A 21,452-nucleotide genomic window follows, 5' to 3' on the forward strand; every position below is an offset into this window, starting at 1 on the left:
ATTTTCCACCATAATATGCAAAAAAAAAATGTTAAAAAAAACAGACAATGTGATTTTCTGGATTTTTTTTTCTCAGTTTGTCTCCCATAGTTGAGGTCTACCTATGATGTAAGTTACAGACGCCTCTCATCTTTTTAAGTGGTGGAACTTGCACTATTGCTGACTGACTAAATACTTTTTTGCCCCACTGTATACAGGAGAAGTGGTACTGTGCAGTGTATATATACAGGACAGGAGGAGTGGTACTGTGCAGTGTATATATATACAGGACAGGAGGAGTGGTAATGTGCAGTGTATATATACAGGACAGGAGGAGTGGTGCTGTGCAGTGTATATATACAGGAGGAGTGGTACTGTGCAGTGTATATATACAGGAGGAGTGGGACAGTGCAGTGTATATATACAGGAGGAGTGGGACAGTGCAGTGTATATATACAGGACAGGAGGAGCAGTACTGTGCAGTGTATATATGCAGGAGGAATGGTACTGTGCAGTGTATATATACAGGACAGGAGGAGTGGTACTGTGCAGTGTATATATACAGGACAGGAGGAGTGGTACTGTGCAGTGTATATATATACAGGACAGGAGGAGTGGTACTGTGCAGTGTATATATACAGGACAGGAGGAGTGGTACTGTGCAGTGTATATATACAGGAGGAGCGGTACTGTGCAGTGTATATATATACAGGGCAGGAGGAGTGGTACTGTGCAGTGTGTATATATACAGGACAGGAGGAGTGGTACTGTGCAGTGTATATATACAGGAGGAGCGGTACTGTGCAGTGTATATATATACAGGACAGGAGGAGTGGTACTGTGCAGTGTATATATACAGGAGGAGTGGTACTGTGCAGTGTATATATATACAGGGCAGGAGGAGTGGTACTGTGCAGTGTATATATACAGGACAGGAGGAGTGGTACTGTGCAGTGTATATATACAGGACAGGAGGAGTGGTACTGTGCAGTGTATATATACAGGAGAAGTGGTACTGTGCAGTGTATATATACAGGACAGGAGGAGTGGTACTGTGCAGTGTATATATATACAGGACAGGAGGAGTGGTACTGTGCAGTGTATATATACAGGACAGGAGGAGTGGTACTGTGCAGTGTATATATATACAGGACAGGAGGAGTGGTACTGTGCAGTGTGTATATATACAGGACAGGAGGAGTGGTACTGTGCAGTGTATATATATAAAGGACAGGAGGAGTGGTACTGTGCAGTGTATATATACAGGACAGGAGGAGTGGTACTGTGCAGTGTGTATATATACAGGACAGGAGGAGTGGTACTGTGCAGTGTATATATATAAAGGACAGGAGGAGTGGTACTGTGCAGTGTATATATACAGGAGGAGTGGGACTGTGCAGTGTATATATACAGGAGGAGTGGTACTGTGCAGTGTATATATACAGGAGGAGTGGTACTGTGCAGTGTATATATACAGGACAGGAGGAGCAGTACTGTGCACTGTATATATACAGGACAGGAGGAGTGGTACTGTGCAGTGTATATATATACAGGACAGGAGGAGTGGTACTGTGCAGTGTGTATATATACAGGACAGGAGGAGTGGTACTGTGCAGTGCATGTATACAGGACAGGAGGAGTGGTGCTGTGCAGTGTATATACAGGACAGGAGGAGTGGTACTGTGCAGTGTATATATACAGGACAGGAGGAGTGGTACTGTGCAGTGTATATATACAGGAGGAGTGGGACTGTGCAGTGTATATATACAGGAGGAGTGGTACTGTGCAGTGTATATATACAGGAGGAGTGGTACTGTGCAGTGTATATATACAGGACAGGAGGAGTGGTACTGTGCAGTGTATATATACAGGAGGAGTGGTACTGTGCAGTGTATATATACAGGACAGGAGGAGTGGTACTGTGCAGTGTATATATACAGGACAGGAGGAGTGGTACTGTGCAGTGTATATATACAGGACAGGAGGAGTGGTAACATAGTAACATAGTAACATAGTTAGTAAGGCCGAAAAAAGACATTTGTCCATCCAGTTCAGCCTATATTCCATCATAATAAATCCCCAGATCTACGTCCTTCTACAGAACCTAATAATTGTATGATACAATATTGTTCTGCTCCAGGAAGACATCCAGGCCTCTCTTGAACCCCTCGACTGAGTTCGCCATCACCACCTCCTCAGGCAAGCAATTCCAGATTCTCACTGCCCTAACAGTAAAGAATCCTCTTCTATGTTGGTGGAAAAACCTTCTCTCCTCCAGACGCAAAGAATGCCCCCTTGTGCCCGTCACCTTCCTTGGTATAAACAGATCCTCAGCGAGATATTTGTATTGTCCCCTTATATACTTATACATGGTTATTACATCGCCCCTCAGTCGTCTTTTTTCTAGACTAAATAATCTTAATTTCGCTAATCTATCTGGGTATTGTAGTTCTCCCATCCCCTTTATTAATTTTGTTGCCCTCCTTTGTACTCTCTCTAGTTCCATTATATCCTTCCTGAGCACCGGTGCCCAAAACTGGACACAGTACTCCATCTGCGGTGTAACTAGGGATTTGTACAGAGGCAGTATAATGCTCTCATCATGTGTATCCAGACCTTTTTTAATGCACCCCATGATCCTGTTTGCCTTGGCAGCTGCTGCCTGGCACTGGCTGCTCCAGGTAAGTTTATCATTAACTAGGATCCCCAAGTCCTTCTCCCTGTCAGATTTACCCAGTGGTTTCCCATTCATTGTGTAATGGTGATATTGATTCCCTCTTCCCATGTGTATAACCTTACATTTATCATTGTTAATCCTCATCTGCCACCTTTCAGCCCAAGTTTCCAACTTATCCAGATCCATCTGTAGCAGAATACTATCTTCTCTTGTATTAACTGCTTTACATAGTTTTGTATCATCTGCAAATATCGATATTTTACTGTGTAAACCTTCTACCAGATCATTAATGAATATGTTGAAGAGAACAGGTCCCAATACTGACCCCTGCGGTACCCCACTGGTCACAGCGACCCAGTTAGAGACTATACCATTTATAACCACCCTCTGCTTTCTATCACTAAGCCAGTTACTAACCCATTTACACACAATTTCCCCCAGACCAAGCATTCTCATTTTGTGTACCAACCTCTTGTGTTGTGCGGCACGGTATCAAACGCTTTGGAAAAATCGAGATATACCACGTCCAATGACTCACCGTGGTCCAGCCTATAGCTTACCTCTTCATAAAAACTGATTAGATTGGTGACAGGAGCGATTTCTCATAAACCCATGCTGATATGGAGTTAAACAGTTATTCTCATTGAGATAATCCAGAATAACATCCCTCAGAAACCCTTCAAATATTTTACCAACAATATACTGTGCAGTGTATATATACAGGACAGGAGGAGTGGTACTGTGCAGTGTATATATATATACAGGACAGGAGGAGTGGTACTGTGCAGTGTATATATACAGGACAGGAGGAGTGGTACTGTGGAGTTTATATATACAGGACAGGAGGAGTGGTACTGTGCAGTGTATATGTACAGGACAGGAGGAGTGGTACTGTGCAGTGTATATATACAGGACAGGAGGAGTGGTACTGTGCAGTGTATATATACAGGAGGAGTGGTACTGTGCAGTGTATATATACAGGACAGGAGGAGTGGTACTGTGCAGTTTATATATACAGGACAGGAGGAGTGGTACTGTGCAGTTTATATATACAGGACAGGAGGAGTGGTACTGTGCAGTGTATATGTACAGGACAGGAGGAGTGGTACTGTGCAGTGTATATATACAGGACAGGAGGAGTGGTACTGTGCAGTGTATATATACAGGAGGAGTGGTACTGTGCAGTGTATATATACAGGACAGGAGGAGTGGTACTGTGCAGTGTATATATACAGGACAGGAGGAGTGGTACTGTGCAGTGTATATATGCAGGACAGGAGGAGTGGTACTGTGCAGTATATATACAGGAGGAGTGGTACTGTGCAGTGTATATATACAGGACAGGAAGAGTGGTACTGTGCAGTGTATATACAGGAGGAGTGGTACTGTGCAGTGTATATATACAGGACAGGAGGAGTGGTACTGTGCAGTGTATATATACAGGAGGAGTGGTACTGTGCAGTGCATATATACAAGACAGGAAGAGTGGTACTGTGCAGTGTATATATACAGGACAGGAGGAGTGGTACTGTGCAGTGTATATATACAGGAGGAGTGGTACTGTGCAGTGTATATATACAGGAGGAGTGGTACTGTGCAGTGTATATATACAGGAGGAGCGGTACTGTGCGGTGTATATATACAGGAGGAGTGGTACTGTGCAGTGTATATATACAGGAGGAGTGGTACTGTGCAGTGTATATATACAGGACAGGAGGAGTGGTACTGTGCAGTGTATATATACAGGAGGAGTGGTACTGTGCAGTATATATATATACAGGACAGGAGGAGTGGTACTGTGCAGTGTATATATACAGGAGGAGTGGTACTGTGCAGTGTATATATACAGGAGGAGTGGTACTGTGCAGTGTATATATACAGGACAGGAGGAGTGGTACTGTGCAGTGTATATATACAGGAGGAGTGGTACTGTGCAGTGTATATATACAGGACAGGAGGAGTGGTACTGTGCAGTGTATATATACAGGACAGGAGGAGCGGTACTGTGCAGTGTATATACAGGAGGAGTGGTACTGTGCAGTGTATATATACAGGAGGAGTGGTACTGTGCAGTGTATATATACAGGAGGAGTGGTACTGTGCAGTGTATATATACAGGACAGGAGGAGTGGTACTGTGCAGTGTATATATACAGGAGGAGTGGTACTGTGCAGTGTATATATACAGGACAGGAGGAGCGGTGCTGTGCAGTATATATACAGGAGGAGTGGTACTGTGCAGTGTATATATACAGGAGGAGCGGTACTGTGCAGTGTATATATACAGGAGGAGTGGTACTGTGCAGTGTATATACAGGACAGGAGGAGTGGTACTGTGCAGTGTATATATATACAGGACAGGAGGAGTGGTACTGTGCAGTGTATATATACAGGAGGAGTGGTACTGTGCAGTGTATATATACAGGAGGAGCGGTACTGTGCAGTGTATATATACAGGAGGAGTGGTACTGTGCAGTGTATATACAGGACAGGAGGAGTGGTACTGTGCAGTGTATATATATACAGGACAGGAGGAGTGGTACTGTGCAGTGTATATATACAGGAGGAGCGGTACTGTGCAGTGTATATATACAGGAGGAGTGGTACTGTGCAGTGTATATACAGGACAGGAGGAGTGGTACTGTGCAGTGTATATATATACAGGACAGGAGGAGTGGTACTGTGCAGTGTATATATACAGGACAGGAGGAGTGGTACTGTGCAGTGTATATATACAGGACAGGAGGAGTGGTACTGTGCAGTGTATATATACAGGACAGGAGGAGTGGTACTGTGCAGTGTATATACAGGTCCTTCTCAAAAAATTAGCATATAGTGTTAAATTTCATTATTTACCATAATGTAATGATTACAATTAAACTTTCATATATTATAGATTCATTATCCACCAACTGAAATTTGTCAGGTCTTTTATTGTTTTAATACTGATGATTTTGGCATACAACTCCAGATAACCCAATAAACCTGTCTCAATAAATTAGCATATTTCACCCATCCAATCAAATAAAAGTGTTTTTTAATAACAAACAAAAAAACCATCAAATAATAATGTTCAGTTATGCACTCAATACTTGGTGGGGAATCCTTTGGCAGAAATGACTGCTTCAATGCGGCGTGGCATGGAGGCAATCAGCCTGTGACACTGCTGAGATGTTATGGAGGCCCAGGATGCTTCAATAGCGGCCTTAAGCTCATCCAGAGTGTTGGGTCTTGCGTCTCTCAACTTTCTCTTCACAATATCCCACAGATTCTCTATGGGGTTCAGGTCAGGAGAGTTGGCAGGCCAATTGAGCACAGTAATACCATGGTCAGTAAACCATTTACCAGTGGTTTTGGCACTGTGAGCAGGTGCCAGGTCGTGCTGAAAAATGAAATCTTCATCTCCATAAAGCATTTCAGCCGATGGAAGCATGAAGTGCTCCAAAATCTCCTGATAGCTAGCTGCATTGACCCTGCCCTTGATGAAACACAGTGGACCAACACCAGCAGCTGACATGGCACCCCACACCATCACTGACTGTGGGTACTTGACACTGGACTTCAGGCATTTTGGCATTTCCTTCTCCCCAGTCTTCCTCCAGACTCTGGCACCTTGATTTCCGAATGACATGCAAAATTTGCTTTCATCAGAAAAAAGTACTTGGGACCACTTAGCAACAGTCCAGTGCTGCTTCTCTGTAGCCCAGGTCAGGCGCCTCTGCCGCTGTTTATGGTTCAAAAGTGGCTTTACCTGGGGAATGCGGCACCTGTAGCCCATTTCCTGCACACGCCTGTGCACGGTGGCTCTGGATGTTTCCACACCAGACTCAGTCCACTGCTTCCTCAGGTTCCCCAAGGTCTGGAATCGGTCCTTCTCCACAATCTTCCTCAGGGTCCGGTCTCCTCTTCTCGTTGTACAGCGTTTTCTGCCACATTGTTTCCTTCCAACAGACTTACCATTGAGGCGCCTTGATACAGCACTCTGGGAACAGCCTATTTGTTGAGAAATTTCTTTCTGGGTCTTACCCTCTTGCTTGAGGGTGTCAATGATGGCCTTCTTGACATCTGTCAGGTCGCTAGTCTTACCCATGATGGGGGTTTTGAGTAATGAACCAGGCAGGGAGTTTATAAAAGCCTCAGGTATCTTTTGCATGTGTTTAGAGTTAATTAGTTGATTCAGAAGATTAGGGTAATAGGTCGTTTAGAGAACCTTTTCTTGATATGCTAATTTATTGAGACAGGTTTTTTGGGTTATCAGGAGTTGTATGCCAAAATCATCAGTATTACAACAATAAAACACCTGACAAATTTCAGTTGGTGGATAATGAATCTATAATATATGAAAGTTTAATTGTAATCATTACATTATGGTAAATAATGAAATTTAACACTATATGCTAATTTTTTGAGAAGGACCTGTATACAGGACAGGAGGAGTGGTACTGTACAGTTTATATATACAGGACAGGAGGAGTGGTACTGTGCAGTGTATATATACAGGACAGGAGGAGTGGTACTGTGCAGTGTATATATACAGGACAGGAGGAGTGGTACTGTGCAGTGCATATATACAGGAGGAGTGGTACTGTGCAGTGTATATATACAGGATAGGAAGAGTGGTACTGTGCAGTGTATATACAGGAGGAGTGGTACTGTGCAGTGTATATATACAGGACAGGAGGAGTGGTACTGTGCAGTGTATATATATACAGGACAGGAGGAGTGGTACTGTGCAGTGTATATATACAGGACAGGAGGAGTGGTACTGTGCAGTGTATATATACAGGACAGGAGGAGTGGTACTGTGCAGTGTATATATACAGGACAGGAGGAGTGGTACTGTGCAGTGTATATATACAGGACAGGAGGAGTGGTACTGTGCAGTGCATATATACAGGAGGAGTGGTACTGTGCAGTGTATATATACAGGACAGGAAGAGTGGTACTGTGCAGTGTATATACAGGAGGAGTGGTACTGTGCAGTGTATATATACAGGACAGGAGGAGTGGTACTGTGCAGTGTATATATACAGGAGGAGTGGTACTGTGCAGTGTATATATACAGGAGGAGTGGTACTGTGCAGTGTATATATACAGGACAGGAGGAGTGGTACTGACTGTGCAGCGTATATATACAGGAGGAGTGGTACTGTGCAGTGTATATATACAGGAGGAGTGGTACTGTGCAGTGTATATATACAGGACAGGAGGATTGGTACTGTGCAGTGTATATATACAGGAGGAGTGGTACTGTGCAGTGTATATATACAGGAGGAGTGGTACTGTGCAGTGTATATATACAGGAGGAGTGGTACTGTGCAGTGTATATATACAGGACAGGAGGAGTGGTACTGTGCAGTGTATATATACAGGACAGGAGGAGTGGTACTGTGCAGTGTATATATACAGGACAGGAGGAGTGGTACTGTGCAGTGTATATATACAGGACAGGAGGAGCGGTGCTGTGCAGTATATATACAGGAGGAGTGGTACTGTGCAGTGTATATATACAGGAGGAGCGGTACTGTGCAGTGTATATATACAGGAGGAGTGGTACTGTGCAGTGTATATATACAGGACAGGAGGAGTGGTACTGTGCAGTGTATATATATACAGGACAGGAGGAGTGGTACTGTGCAGTGTATATATACAGGACAGGAGGAGTGGTACTGTGCAGTGTATATATACAGGACAGGAGGAGTGGTACTGTGCAGTGTATATACAGGACAGGATGAGTGGTACTGTGCAGTTTATATATACAGGACAGGAGGAGTGGTACTGTGCAGTGTATATATACAGGAGGAGTGGTGCTGTGCAGTGTATATATACAGGACAGGAAAAGTGGTACTGTGCAGTGTATATATACAGGACAAGAGGAGTGGTACTGTGCAGTGTATATATATACAGGATAGGAGGAGTGGTACTGTGCATGTATATATACAGGACAGGAGGAGTGGTACTGTGCAGTGTATATATACAGGACAGGAGGAGTGGTACTGTGCAGTGTATATATACAGGAGGAGTGGTACTGTGCAGTGTATATATACAGGACAGGAGGAGTGGTACTGTGCAGTGTATATATACAGGACAGGAGGAGTGGTACTGTGCAGTGTATATATACAGGACAGGAGGAGTGGTACTATGCAGTGTATATATACAGGACAGGAGGAGTGGTACTGTGCAGTGTATATATACAGGACAGGAGGAGTGGTACTGTGCAGTGTATATCTACAGGACAGGAGGAGTGGTACTGTGCAGTGTATATATATATACAGTACAGGAGGAGTGGTACTGTGCAGTGTATATATACAGGAGGAGCGGTATTGTGCAGTGTATATATACAGGACAGGAGCAGTGGTAATGTGCAGTGTATATACAGGACAGGAGGAGTGGTACTGTGCAGTGTATATCTACAGGACAGGAGGAGTGGTACTGTGCAGTGTATATATACAGAAGGAATGGTACTGTGCAGTGTATATATACAGGAGGAGTGGTACTGTGCAGTGTATATATACAGGACAGGAGGAGTGGTACTGTGCAGTGTATATATAGAGGACAGGAGGAGTGGTACTGTGCAGTGTATATATACAGGACAGGAGGAGCGGTACTGTGCAGTGTATATATACAGGACAGGAGGAGTGGTACTGTGCAGTGTATATATACAGGACAGGAGGATTGGTACTGTGCAGTGTATATATACAGGACAGGAGGAGCGGTACTGTGCAGTGTATATATACAGGACAGGAGGAGCGGTACTGTGCAGTGTATATATACAGGACAGGAGGAGTGGTACTGTGCAGTGTATATATACAGGAGGAGCGGTACTGTGCAGTGTATATATACAGGACAGGAGGAGTGGTACTGTGCAGTGTATATACAGGACAGGAGGAGTGGTACTGTGCAGTGTATATCTACAGGACAGGAGGAGTAGTACTGTGCAGTGTATATATACAGGAGGAGCGGTACTGTGCAGTTTATATATACACAGGAGGAGTGGTACTGTGCAGTGTATATATACAGGACAGGAGGAGTGGTACTGTGCAGTGTATATATACAGGAGGAGCGGTACTGTGCAGTGTATATATACAGGACAGGAGGAGTGGTACTGTGCAGTGTATATACAGGACAGGAGGAGTGGTACTGTGCAGTGTATATCTACAGGACAGGAGGAGTAGTACTGTGCAGTGTATATATACAGGAGGAGCGGTACTGTGCAGTTTATATATACACAGGAGGAGTGGTACTGTGCAGTGTATATATACAGGACAGGAGGAGTGGTACTGTGCAGTGTATATATACAGGACAGGAGGAGTGGTACTGTGCAGTGTATATACAGGACAGGAGGAGTGGTACTGTGCAGTGTATATATACAGGACAGGAGGAGTGGTACTGTGCAGTGTATATATATACAGGACAGGAGGAGTAGTACTGTGCAGTGTATATACACAGGACAGGAGGAGTGGTACTGTGCAGTGTATATACACAGGACAGGAGGAGTGGTGCTGTGCAGTGTATATATACAGGACAGGAGGAGTGGTACTGTGCAGTGTATATATATATATATATATATATACAGGACAGGAGGAGTGGTACTGTGCAGTGTATATATATACAGGACAGGAGGAGTGGTACTGTGCAGTGTATATACACAGGACAGGAGGAGTGGTACTGTGCAGTGTATATATACAGGAGAGGAGGAGTGGTACTGTGCAGTGTATATATATATACAGGACAGGAGGAGTGGTACTGTGCAGTCTATGTATACAGGACAGGAGGAGTGGTACTGTGCAGTATATATATATATATATATATACAGGACAGGAGGAGTGGTACTGTGCAGTGTATGTATACAAGACAGGAGGAGTGGTACTGTGCAGTGTATATATACAGGACAGGAGGAGTGGTACTGTGCAGTGTATATGTACAGGACAGGAGGAGTGGTACTGTGCAGTGTATGTATACAGGACAGGAGGAGTGGTACTGTGCAGTGTATATATACAGGAGGAGCGGTACTGTGCATTGTATGTATACAGGACAGGAGGAGTGGTACTGTGCAGTGTATATACACAGAACAGGAGGAGTGGTACTGTGCAGTGTATATATACAGGACAGGAGGAGTGGTACTGTGCAGTGTATATATACAGGACAGGAGGAGTGGTACTGTGCAGTGTATATATAAAGGAGGAGTGGTACTGTGCAGTGTATATATACAGGACAGGAGGAGTGGTACTGTGCAGTGTATATATACAGGACAGGAGGAGCGGTACTGTGCAGTGTATATATACAGGACAGGAGGAGTGGTACTGTGCAGTGTATATATACAGGACAGGAGGAGTGGTACTGTGCAGTGTATATATAAAGGAGGAGTGGTACTGTGCAGTGTATATATACACAGGAGGAGTGGTACTGTGCAGTGTATATATACAGGACAGGAGGAGCGGTACTGTGCAGTGTATATATACAGGACAGGAGGAGTGGTACTGTGCAGTGTATATATACAGGACAGGAGGAGTGGTACTGTGCAGTGTATATATACAGGAGGAGTGGTACTGTGCAGTGTATATATACAGGAGGAGTGGTGCTGTGCAGTGTATATATACAGGAGGAGTGGTGCTGTGCAGTGTATATATACAGGAGGAGTGGTACTGTGCAGTGTATATATACAGGAGGAGTGGTACTGTGCAGTGTATGTATACAGGAGGAGTGGTACTGTGCAGTGTATATATACAGGAGGAGTGGTACTGTGCAGTGTATATATACAGGAGGAGTGGTGCTGTGCAGTGTATATATACAGGAGGAGTGGTTCTGTGCAGTGTATATATACAGGAGGAGTGGTACTGTGCAGTGTATATATACAGGAGGAGTGGTACTGTGCAGTGTATATATACAGGAGGAGTGGTACTGTGCAGTGTATATATACAGGAGGAGTGGTGCTGTGCAGTGTATATATACAGGAGGAGTGGTTCTGTGCAGTGTATATATACAGGAGGAGTGGTACTGTGCAGTGTATATATACAGGAGGAGTGGTACTGTGCAGTGTATATACAGGAGGAGTGGTTCTGTGCAGTGTATATATACAGGACAGGAGGAGTGGTACTGTGCAGTGTATATATACAGGAGGAGTGGTACTGTGCAGTGTATATATACAGGAGGAGTGGTACTGTGCAGTGTATATATACAGGAGGAGTGGTACTGTGCAGTGTATATATACAGGACAGGAGGAGCGGTACTGTGCAGTGTATATATACAGGAGGAGTGGTACTGTGCAGTGTATATATACAGGAGGAGTGGTACTGTGCAGTGTATATATATACAGGAGGAGTGGTACTGTGCAGTGTATATATACAGGAGGAGTGGTACTGTGCAGTGTATATATACAGGAGGAGTGGTACTGTGCAGTGTATATATACAGGAGTGGTACTGTGCAGTGTATATACAGGAGGAGTGGTTCTGTGCAGTGTATATACAGGACAGGAGGAGTGGTACTGTGCAGTGTATATATACAGGAGGAGTGGTACTGTGCAGTGTATATATACAGGAGGAGTGGTACTGTGCAGTGTATATATACAGGAGGAGTGGTACTGTGCAGTGTATATATACAGGACAGGAGGAGCGGTACTGTGCAGTGTATATACAGGACAGGAGGAGTGGTACTGTGCAGTGTATATATACAGGAGGAGTGGTACTGTGCAGTGTATATATACAGGAGGAGTGGTACTGTGCAGTGTATATATACAGGGGGAGTGGTACTGTGCAGTGTATATATACAGGACAGGAGGAGCGGTACTGTGCAGTGTATATATACAGGAGGAGTGGTACTGTGCAGTGTATATATACAGGAGGAGTGGTACTGTGCAGTGTATATATACAGGAGGAGTGGTACTGTGCAGTGTATATATACAGGACAGGAGGAGCGGTACTGTGCAGTGTATATATACAGGAGGAGTGGTACTGTGCAGTGTATATATACAGGAGGAGTGGTACTGTGCAGTGTATATATATACAGGAGGAGTGGTACTGTGCAGTGTATATATACAGGAGGAGTGGTACTGTGCAGTGTATATATACAGGAGGAGTGGTACTGTGCAGTGTATATATACAGGAGTGGTACTGTGCAGTGTATATACAGGAGGAGTGGTTCTGTGCAGTGTATATATACAGGAGGAGTGGTACTGTGCAGTGTATATATATATACAGGAGGAGCGGTACTGTGCAGTGTATATATACAGGACAGGAGGAGTGGTACTGTGCAGTGTATATATACAGGAGGAGTGGTACTGTGCAGTGTATATATACAGGACAGGAGGAGTGGTACTGTGCAGTGTATATATACAGGACAGGAGGAGCGGTACTGTGCAGTGTATATATACAAGAGGAGTGGTACTGTGCAGTGTATATATACAGGAGGAGTGGTACTGTGCAGTGTATATATACAGGAGGAGTGGTACTGTGCAGTGTATATATACAGGACAGGAGGAGTGGTACTGTGCAGTGTATATATACAGGACAGGAGGAGTGATACTGTGCAGTGTATATATACAGGACAGGAGGAGTGATACTGTGCAGTGTATATATACAGGACAGGAGGAGCGGTACTGTGCAGTGTATATATACAGGACAGGAGGAGTGATACTGTGCAGTGTATATATACAGGACAGGAGGAGCGGTACTGTGCAGTGTATATATACAGGACAGGAGGAATGGTACTGTGCACTGTATATATACAGGACAGGAGGAGTGATACTGTGCAGTGTATATATACAGGACAGGAGGAGCGGTACTGTGCAGTGTATATATACAGGACAGGAGGAGTGGTACTGTGCAGTGTATATATACAGGAGGAGTGGTACTGTGCAGTGTATATATACAGGAGGAGTGGTACTGTGCAGTGTATATATACAGGACAGGAGGAGTGGTACTGTGCGGTGTATATATACAGGACAGGAGGAGCGGTACTGTGCAGTGTATATATACAGGACAGGAGGAGCGGTACTGTGCAGTGTATATATACAGGACAGGAGGAGCGGTACTGTGCAGTGTATATATACAGGACAGGAGGAGCGGTACTGTGCAGTGTATATATACAGGAGGAGTGGTACTGTGCAGTGTATATATACAGGAGGAGTGGTACTGTGCAGTGTATATATACAGGACAGGAGGAGTGATACTGTGCAGTGTATATATACAGGACAGGAGGAGTGGTACTGTGCAGTGTATATATACAGGACAGGAGGAGTGGTACTGTGCAGTGTATATATACAGGAGGAGTGGTACTGTGCAGTGTATATATACAGGACAGGAGGAGTGATACTGTGCAGTGTATATATACAGGACAGGAGGAGCGGTACTGTGCAGTGTATATATACAGGACAGGAGGAGCTGTACTGTGCAGTGTATATATACAGGACAGGAGGAGCGGTACTGTGCAGTGTATATATACAGGACAGGAGGAGCGGTACTGTGCAGTGTATATATACAGGAGGAGTGGTACTGTGCAGTGTATATATACAGGAGGAGTGGTACTGTGCAGTGTATATATACAGGACAGGAGGAGTGGTACTGTGCAGTGTATATATACAGGACAGGAGGAGTGGTACTGTGCAGTGTATATATACAGGAGGAGTGGTACTGTGCAGTGTATATATACAGGAGGAGTGGTACTGTGCAGTGTATATATACAGGACAGGAGGAGTGGTACTGTGCGGTGTATATATACAGGACAGGAGGAGTGGTACTGTGCAGTGTATATATACAGGACAGGAGGAGGGGTACTGTGCAGTGTATATATACAGGACAGGAGGAGGGGTACTGTGCAGTGTATATATACAGGACAGGAGGTGGGGTACTGTGCAGTGTATATATACAGGACAGGAGGAGTGGTACTGTGCAGTGTATATATACAGGACAGGAGGAGTGGTACTGTGCAGTGTATATATACAGGACAGGAGGAGTGGTACTGTGCAGTGTATATATACAGGACAGGAGGAGTGGTACTGTGCAGTGTATATATACAGGACAGGAGGAGTGATACTGTGCAGTGTATATATACAGGACAGGAGGAGCGGTACTGTGCAGTGTATATATACAGGACAGGAGGAGTGGTCCTGTGCAGTGTATATATACAGGACATGAGGAGTGGTACTGTGCAGTGTATATATACAGGAGGAGCGGTACTGTGCAGTGTATATATAGAGGACAGGAGGAGTGGTACTGTGCAGTGTATATACAGGACAGGAGGAGTGGTACTGTGCAGTGTATATACAGGACAGGAGGAGGGGTACTGTGCAGTGTATATATACAGGACAGGAGGAGTGATACTGTGCAGTGTATATATACAGGACAGGAGGAGTGGTACTGTGCAGTGTATATATACAGGACAGGAGGAGTGGTACTGTGCAGTGTATATATACAGGACAGGAGGAGTGATACTGTGCAGTGTATATATACAGGACAGGAGGAGCGGTACTGTGCAGTGTATATATACAGGACAGGAGGAGCGGTACTGTGCAGTGTATATATACAGGACAGGAGGAGTGGTACTGTGCAGTGTATATATACAGGACAGGAGGAGTGGTACTGTGCAGTGTATATATACAGGACAGGAGGAGTGGTACTGTGCAGTGTATATATACAGGACAGGAGGAGTGGTACTGTGCAGTGTATATATACAGGACAGGAGGAGTGGTACTGTGCAGTGTATATATACAGGACAGGAGGAGTGGTACTGTGCAGTGTATATATACAGGACAGGAGGAGTGGTACTGTGCAGTGTATATACAGGAGGAGTGGTACTGTGCAGTGTATATATACAGGACAGGAGGAGTGGTACTGTGCAGTGTATATATACAGGACAGGAGGAGCGGTACTGTGCAGTGTATATATACAGGACAGGAGGAGTGATACTGTGCAGTGTATATATACAGGACAGGAGGAGTGGTACTGTGCAGTGTATATACAGGAGGAGTGGTACTGTGCAGTGTATATATACAGGACAGGAGGAGTGGTACTGTGCAGTGTATATATACAGGACAGGAGGAGCGGTACTGTGCAGTGTATATATACAGGACAGGAGGAGTGATACTGTGCAGTGTATATATACAGGACAGGAGGAGTGGTACTGTGCAGTGTATATATACAGGACAGGAGGAGTGGTACTGTGCAGTGTATATATACAGGACAGGAGGAGTGATACTGTGCAGTGTATATATACAGGACAGGAGGAGTGGTACTGTGCAGTGTATATATACAGGACAGGAGGAGTGATACTGTGCAGTGTATATATACAGGACAGGAGGAGGGGTACTGTGCAGTGTATATATACAGGACAGGAGGAGTAGTATGTGCAGTGTATATATACAGGACAGGAGGAGTGATACTGTGCAGTGTATATATACAGGACAGGAGGAGTAGTATGTGCAGTGTATATATACAGGACAGGAGGAGCGGTACTGTGCAGTGTATATATACAGGAGGAGCGGTGCTGTGCAGTATATACTGTATATATATATAAATACATACACACATATAGAGAACAAACGTTATCCTGTCCGCTGGGCTTCCTGACATTTCTCTCTGGCTGCATGTATGATGAGGCGTGTATAATGTAGCACGCACAGTCCATGCCTTTACCCACAATGCCCTGCTGCAGTGCCAGCGCTGTACGCTGTGCTCTCATTATATACAGGTCCTTCTCAAAAAATTAGCATATAGTGTTAAATTTCATTATTTACCATAATGTAATGATTACAATTAAACTTTCATATATTATAGATTCATTATCCACCAACTGAAATTTGTCAGGTCTTTTATTGTTTTAATACTGATGATTTTGGCATACAACTCCTGATAACCCAAAAAACCTGTCTCAATAAATTAGCATATTTCACCCATCCAATCAAATAAAAGTGTTTTTTAATAACAAACAAAAAAACCATCAAATAATAATGTTCAGTTATGCACTCAATACTTGGTGGGGAATCCTTTGGCAGAAATGACTGCTTCAATGCGGCGTGGCATGGAGGCAATCAGCCTGTGACACTGCTGAGATGTTATGGAGGCCCAGGATGCTTCAATAGCGGCCTTAAGCTCATCCAGAGTGTTGGGTCTTGCGTCTCTCAACTTTCTCTTCACAATATCCCACAGATTCTCTATGGGGTTCAGGTCAGGAGAGTTGGCAGGCCAATTGAGCACAGTAATACCATGGTCAGTAAACCATTTACCAGTGGTTTTGGCACTGTGAGCAGGTGCCAGGTCGTGCTGAAAAATGAAATCTTCATCTTCATAAAGCATTTCAGCCGATGGAAGCATGAAGTGCTCCAAAATCTCCTGATAGCTAGCTGCATTGACCCTGCCCTTGATGAAACACAGTGGACCAACACCAGCAGCTGACATGGCACCCCACACCATCACTGACTGTGGGTACTTGACACTGGACTTCAGGCATTTTGGCATTTCCTTCTCCCCAGTCTTCCTCCAGACTCTGGCACCTTGATTTCCGAATGACATGCAAAATTTGCTTTCATCAGAAAAAAGTACTTGGGACCACTTAGCAACAGTCCAGTGCTGCTTCTCTGTAGCCCAGGTCAGGCGCCTCTGCCGCTGTTTATGGTTCAAAAGTGGCTTTACCTGGGGAATGCGGCACCTGTAGCCCATTTCCTGCACACGCCTGTGCACGGTGGCTCTGGATGTTTCCACACCAGACTCAGTCCACTGCTTCCTCAGGTTCCCCAAGGTCTGGAATCGGTCCTTCTCCACAATCTTCCTCAGGGTCCGGTCTCCTCTTCTCGTTGTACAGCGTTTTCTGCCACATTGTTTCCTTCCAACAGACTTACCATTGAGGTGCCTTGATACAGCACTCTGGGAAAAGCCTATTTGTTGAGAAATTTCTTTCTGGGTCTTACCCTCTTGCTTGAGGGTGTCAATGATGGCCTTCTTGACATCTGTCAGGTCGCTAGTCTTACCCATGATGGGGGTTTTGAGTAATGAACCAGGCAGGGAGTTTATAAAAGCCTCAGGTATCTTTTGCATGTGTTTAGAGTTAATTAGTTGATTCAGAAGATTAGGGTAATAGGTCGTTTAGAGAACCTTTTCTTGATATGCTAATTTATTGAGACAGGTTTTTTGGGTTATCAGGAGTTGTATGCCAAAATCATCAGTATTAAAACAATAAAAGACCTGACAAATTTCAGTTGGTGGATAATGAATCTATAATATATGAAAGTTTAATTGTAATCATTACATTATGGTAAATAATGAAATTTAACACTATATGCTAATTTTTTGAGAAGGACCTGTACATAGATCTCTGTCGCTCCTGGATGCTTCAGATGAAACCTCTTTCTGTTGCTGGGCAGATTTCCTGCAGAATTACAACCTCAAGCTTCTTATAAATGTAAAGGTTGTTAGCGAAGTCACATCTTATAATCACCCCCATCATCCCCCACCAGTGTCTAAGGCTATGTGTACACGTTGCGGATTTTGCTGCGGATCCGCAGCTGTTTCTCATGAGTTTGCTTCCTCTGGAGTTCCCCTATAACTTATATTAGGGATTATTTATTTCCATGTTAAATAGGAGAGATCACATAGATTTTTGGCCCCATCTTTGCTTAGTGGTGGGTACGTGAACCAAGTGGCCCCTGAACAGTCACATGATCTCTTTGCATGAAGAAAGGCTTGGATATTGCACATTTTACCTGTGAGAACGGGATTTCTAACCAATCAATGCAGTGATCAGAGCGACTACCTGCATCCACTGTCCTTGTAATTAGGATGAGAGCCACCGCCTGCAAAAGTGTTAATTATTGCAGCCTGACATCACTCTGGGTGTGAATCACATGCCGAACACATCAGTAATCTCAGACACCCTGATTCTATCTACCGTATTTCCTAGCCAGATACATCATAACATTTCCACTCAGATTGTTTTCTGTTTCCCTAATCCTGAGATCTGCAAACTCCCCAATCATAATCCTCCTCGATCATTACCCTCCGACCATAACCCTACCTGACTATAATCCTGCCCAAACCTAACCCTCCCCGGCTATAATCCTGTCCCAACCAAAGCCCTCCCTGATTATAATCCTGCCCGACCCTAACCTCCTCGACTATAATTCTTCCCAACCAAAACCCTTCCAGACTATAATCCTGCCAGATCATAAACCTTCCCGACTACAATCCTGTCCCACCATAACCCTCCAACTACAGTCCTACCGATCATAACCCCCTCCGACTATAATTCTGCCCAACCATAACACTCCCCGACCATAATCCTGCCCAACTATAACCCTGCAACTATAGTCCTACCGACCATAAGCCCCTCTGACTATAATTCTGCCCAACCATAACACTCCCCGACCATAATCCTGCCCAACTATAACCCTCCAACTACAGTCCTACCGATCATAACCCCCTCCAACTATAATTCTGCCCAACCAAAGCCCTCCCTGATTATAATCCTGCCCGACCCTAACCCCCTCCGACTATAATTCTGCCCAACCATAACACTCCCCGACCATAATCCTGCCCAACTACAACCCTGCAACTATAATCCTACCGACCATAACCCCCTCCGACTACAATTTTGCCTACAATAACACTCTCAGACTACAATCCTGCCTGACTCTTCCAGTCTATAATACAGTCCAAACCATAACCTTTACTAACTTTAATCCGGCCTGACCAAAACCCTCCCCATCTACAATTCTGCTCGACCATAACTCTTCCCGGCTAGAATGCTCCAACTATAACTAAAACCCTCCCTGACTATAATCCTGCCCAACCATTACCTTCCCTGACTATAATCCTGCCCAACCATTACCTTCCCTGACTATAATCCTGCCCAACCATTCCCTTCCCTGACTATAATCCTGCCCAACCATTACCTTCCCTGACTATAATCCTGCCCAACCATTACCTTCCCTGACTATAATCCTGCTCAACCATTACCCGCCCCGACTATAATCCTGCCTGACCATAACCCTCACTGACTGCCATCCTGCCCAACTATAACCCTCCAACTATAATCCTACCGATCATAACCCTCCCTGACTACAATCCTGCCTGACCATAGCCCTGCCCGACTATAGTTCTGTCCGACCATAACCCTCCAACTATAATCCTACCGATCATAACCCTCCCTGACTACAATCCTGTCCCACAATAACCCTCCCCGACTGTACCTGCCCAACTATAACCCTCCAACTGTAATCCTACGTATCATAACCCTCGCCCAACTATAATCCTGCCTGACCATAACACTGCCTGACTATAATTCTGCCCGACCATAACCCTCTTCGACTATAAACGTGCCCAACTATAACCCTCCCTGACTAAAATTCTGCCCGACCATAACCCTGCACGACTATAATCCTGCCAGATCATAACCCTCGCCGACTATAATCCTGTCCCACCATAACCCTCCCCGACTGCAATTCTGCCCAACTATAACCCTCCACCTATAATCCTACCGATCATAACCCTCCCCGACTATAATTCTGCCCGACCTTAACCCTCCCCGAGTATAATCCTGCCAGATGCTAAAACCTCCCTGACTATAATCCTGCATAAATAGGAATTTGGGAAAGCTGGGTGACACAACATGGCTGTCATTATAAATCATAATGGACCGCCCACAAATCCTCGGAGACACAGCCATTTAGGGGTTAGATTTGGAAGGTCTGCAGTTACTATGCCACCCGGCATTCTAGAACTCTATACACATACATCCCCGTCCTCTGCCCCCTTCTACGGCCCGGCAGATGACCACAATGGGCATTGTATTGGTGGCCATATTGCCAGAATAATTATTAGCAGGACAAAACGGAGTGCGGTAACAGCAGGGGGCGACTCAAGGGCTTCACCTGTTACCGAGGGTTTTATTTTATGTTTTGGGGCTCTTTAAATTCCGACCTGAGCCAAGAAGCGTCCGGAGGAGACATGGCAGCAGGATGTGATTTTACGACCAATCCAGTGACTCTTCGTCACCCCTTTTAGTGAATCAATAAAAATGTTCTTTCCCTTGTAGATGCATGTCCATGGCCACAGGGAAACACAACGCTGTGCTCATCACCACAACGGGCTGCAAAGGGGCAACCACCGGGGCAAGACACCAAGTTATGTGACTCTGCGGAAAATATCAATAAAAGTCACAGAAGAATGTGGAGACTCACAATTTGAAGTGATTCATCAGCGATCCCACCAATTCACCCACACGGCTCTCATTTGCCGGATTCACACTGTGCAGGCAGAAGAGCATGTCCTCATTTTTCTGTGTGTGAAGGATCACCAGCTGGTCCGGACCTCCCGTGAGGCTTAGTCCTGTGACCTGGAAGAGAGCAGAGATCAGATCATGAGACTTCGGGTATGTGCACACGGTGCGTGCGTGCGGATTTGTGGTGTATACAGGGAGCTCCCCATAGTGGTGACTGCAGACATAATCCTATCATGTATCTCTGTATACAGGGAGCTCCCCCTAGTGGTGACTGCAGGCAGAATCTTACCATGTATCTCTGTATACAGGGAGCTCCCCATAGTGGTGACTGCAGACATAATCCTATCATGTATCTCTGTATACAGGGAGCTCCCCCTAGTGGTGGCTGCAGACAGGATCTTATCATGAATCTCTGTATACAGGGAGCTCCTCCTAGTGGTGGCTGCAGACAGGATCTTATCATGTATCTCTGTATACAGGGAGCTCCCCCTAGTGGTGACTGCAGACAGGATCTTATCATGTATCTCTGTATACAGGGAGCTCCCCCTAGTGGTGACTGCAGACAGGATCTTATCATGTATCTCTGTAT

At 44.9% G+C, this 21,452-nt stretch overlaps 1 protein-coding gene across 2 annotated transcripts in view; it reads right to left on the reverse strand.

Annotated features, from left to right (window-relative positions):
- The window catches only part of LOC138641634 (unconventional myosin-Ig-like), a 259,855-nt gene that overhangs the window by 68,218 nt on the left and 170,185 nt on the right, over nt 1-21,452 (reverse strand). For both annotated transcript variants that reach the window (XM_069729172.1, XM_069729173.1), the window contains exon 21: nt 20,823-20,977. In XM_069729172.1, coding sequence (XP_069585273.1) covers nt 20,823-20,977 — 155 coding nt within the window. The remainder of the gene's footprint in view (nt 1-20,822; nt 20,978-21,452) is intronic.

The sequence above is a fragment of the Ranitomeya imitator genome, chromosome 6 (genome assembly GCF_032444005.1).
Source record: "Ranitomeya imitator isolate aRanImi1 chromosome 6, aRanImi1.pri, whole genome shotgun sequence".
NCBI lineage: Eukaryota > Metazoa > Chordata > Amphibia > Anura > Dendrobatidae > Ranitomeya > Ranitomeya imitator.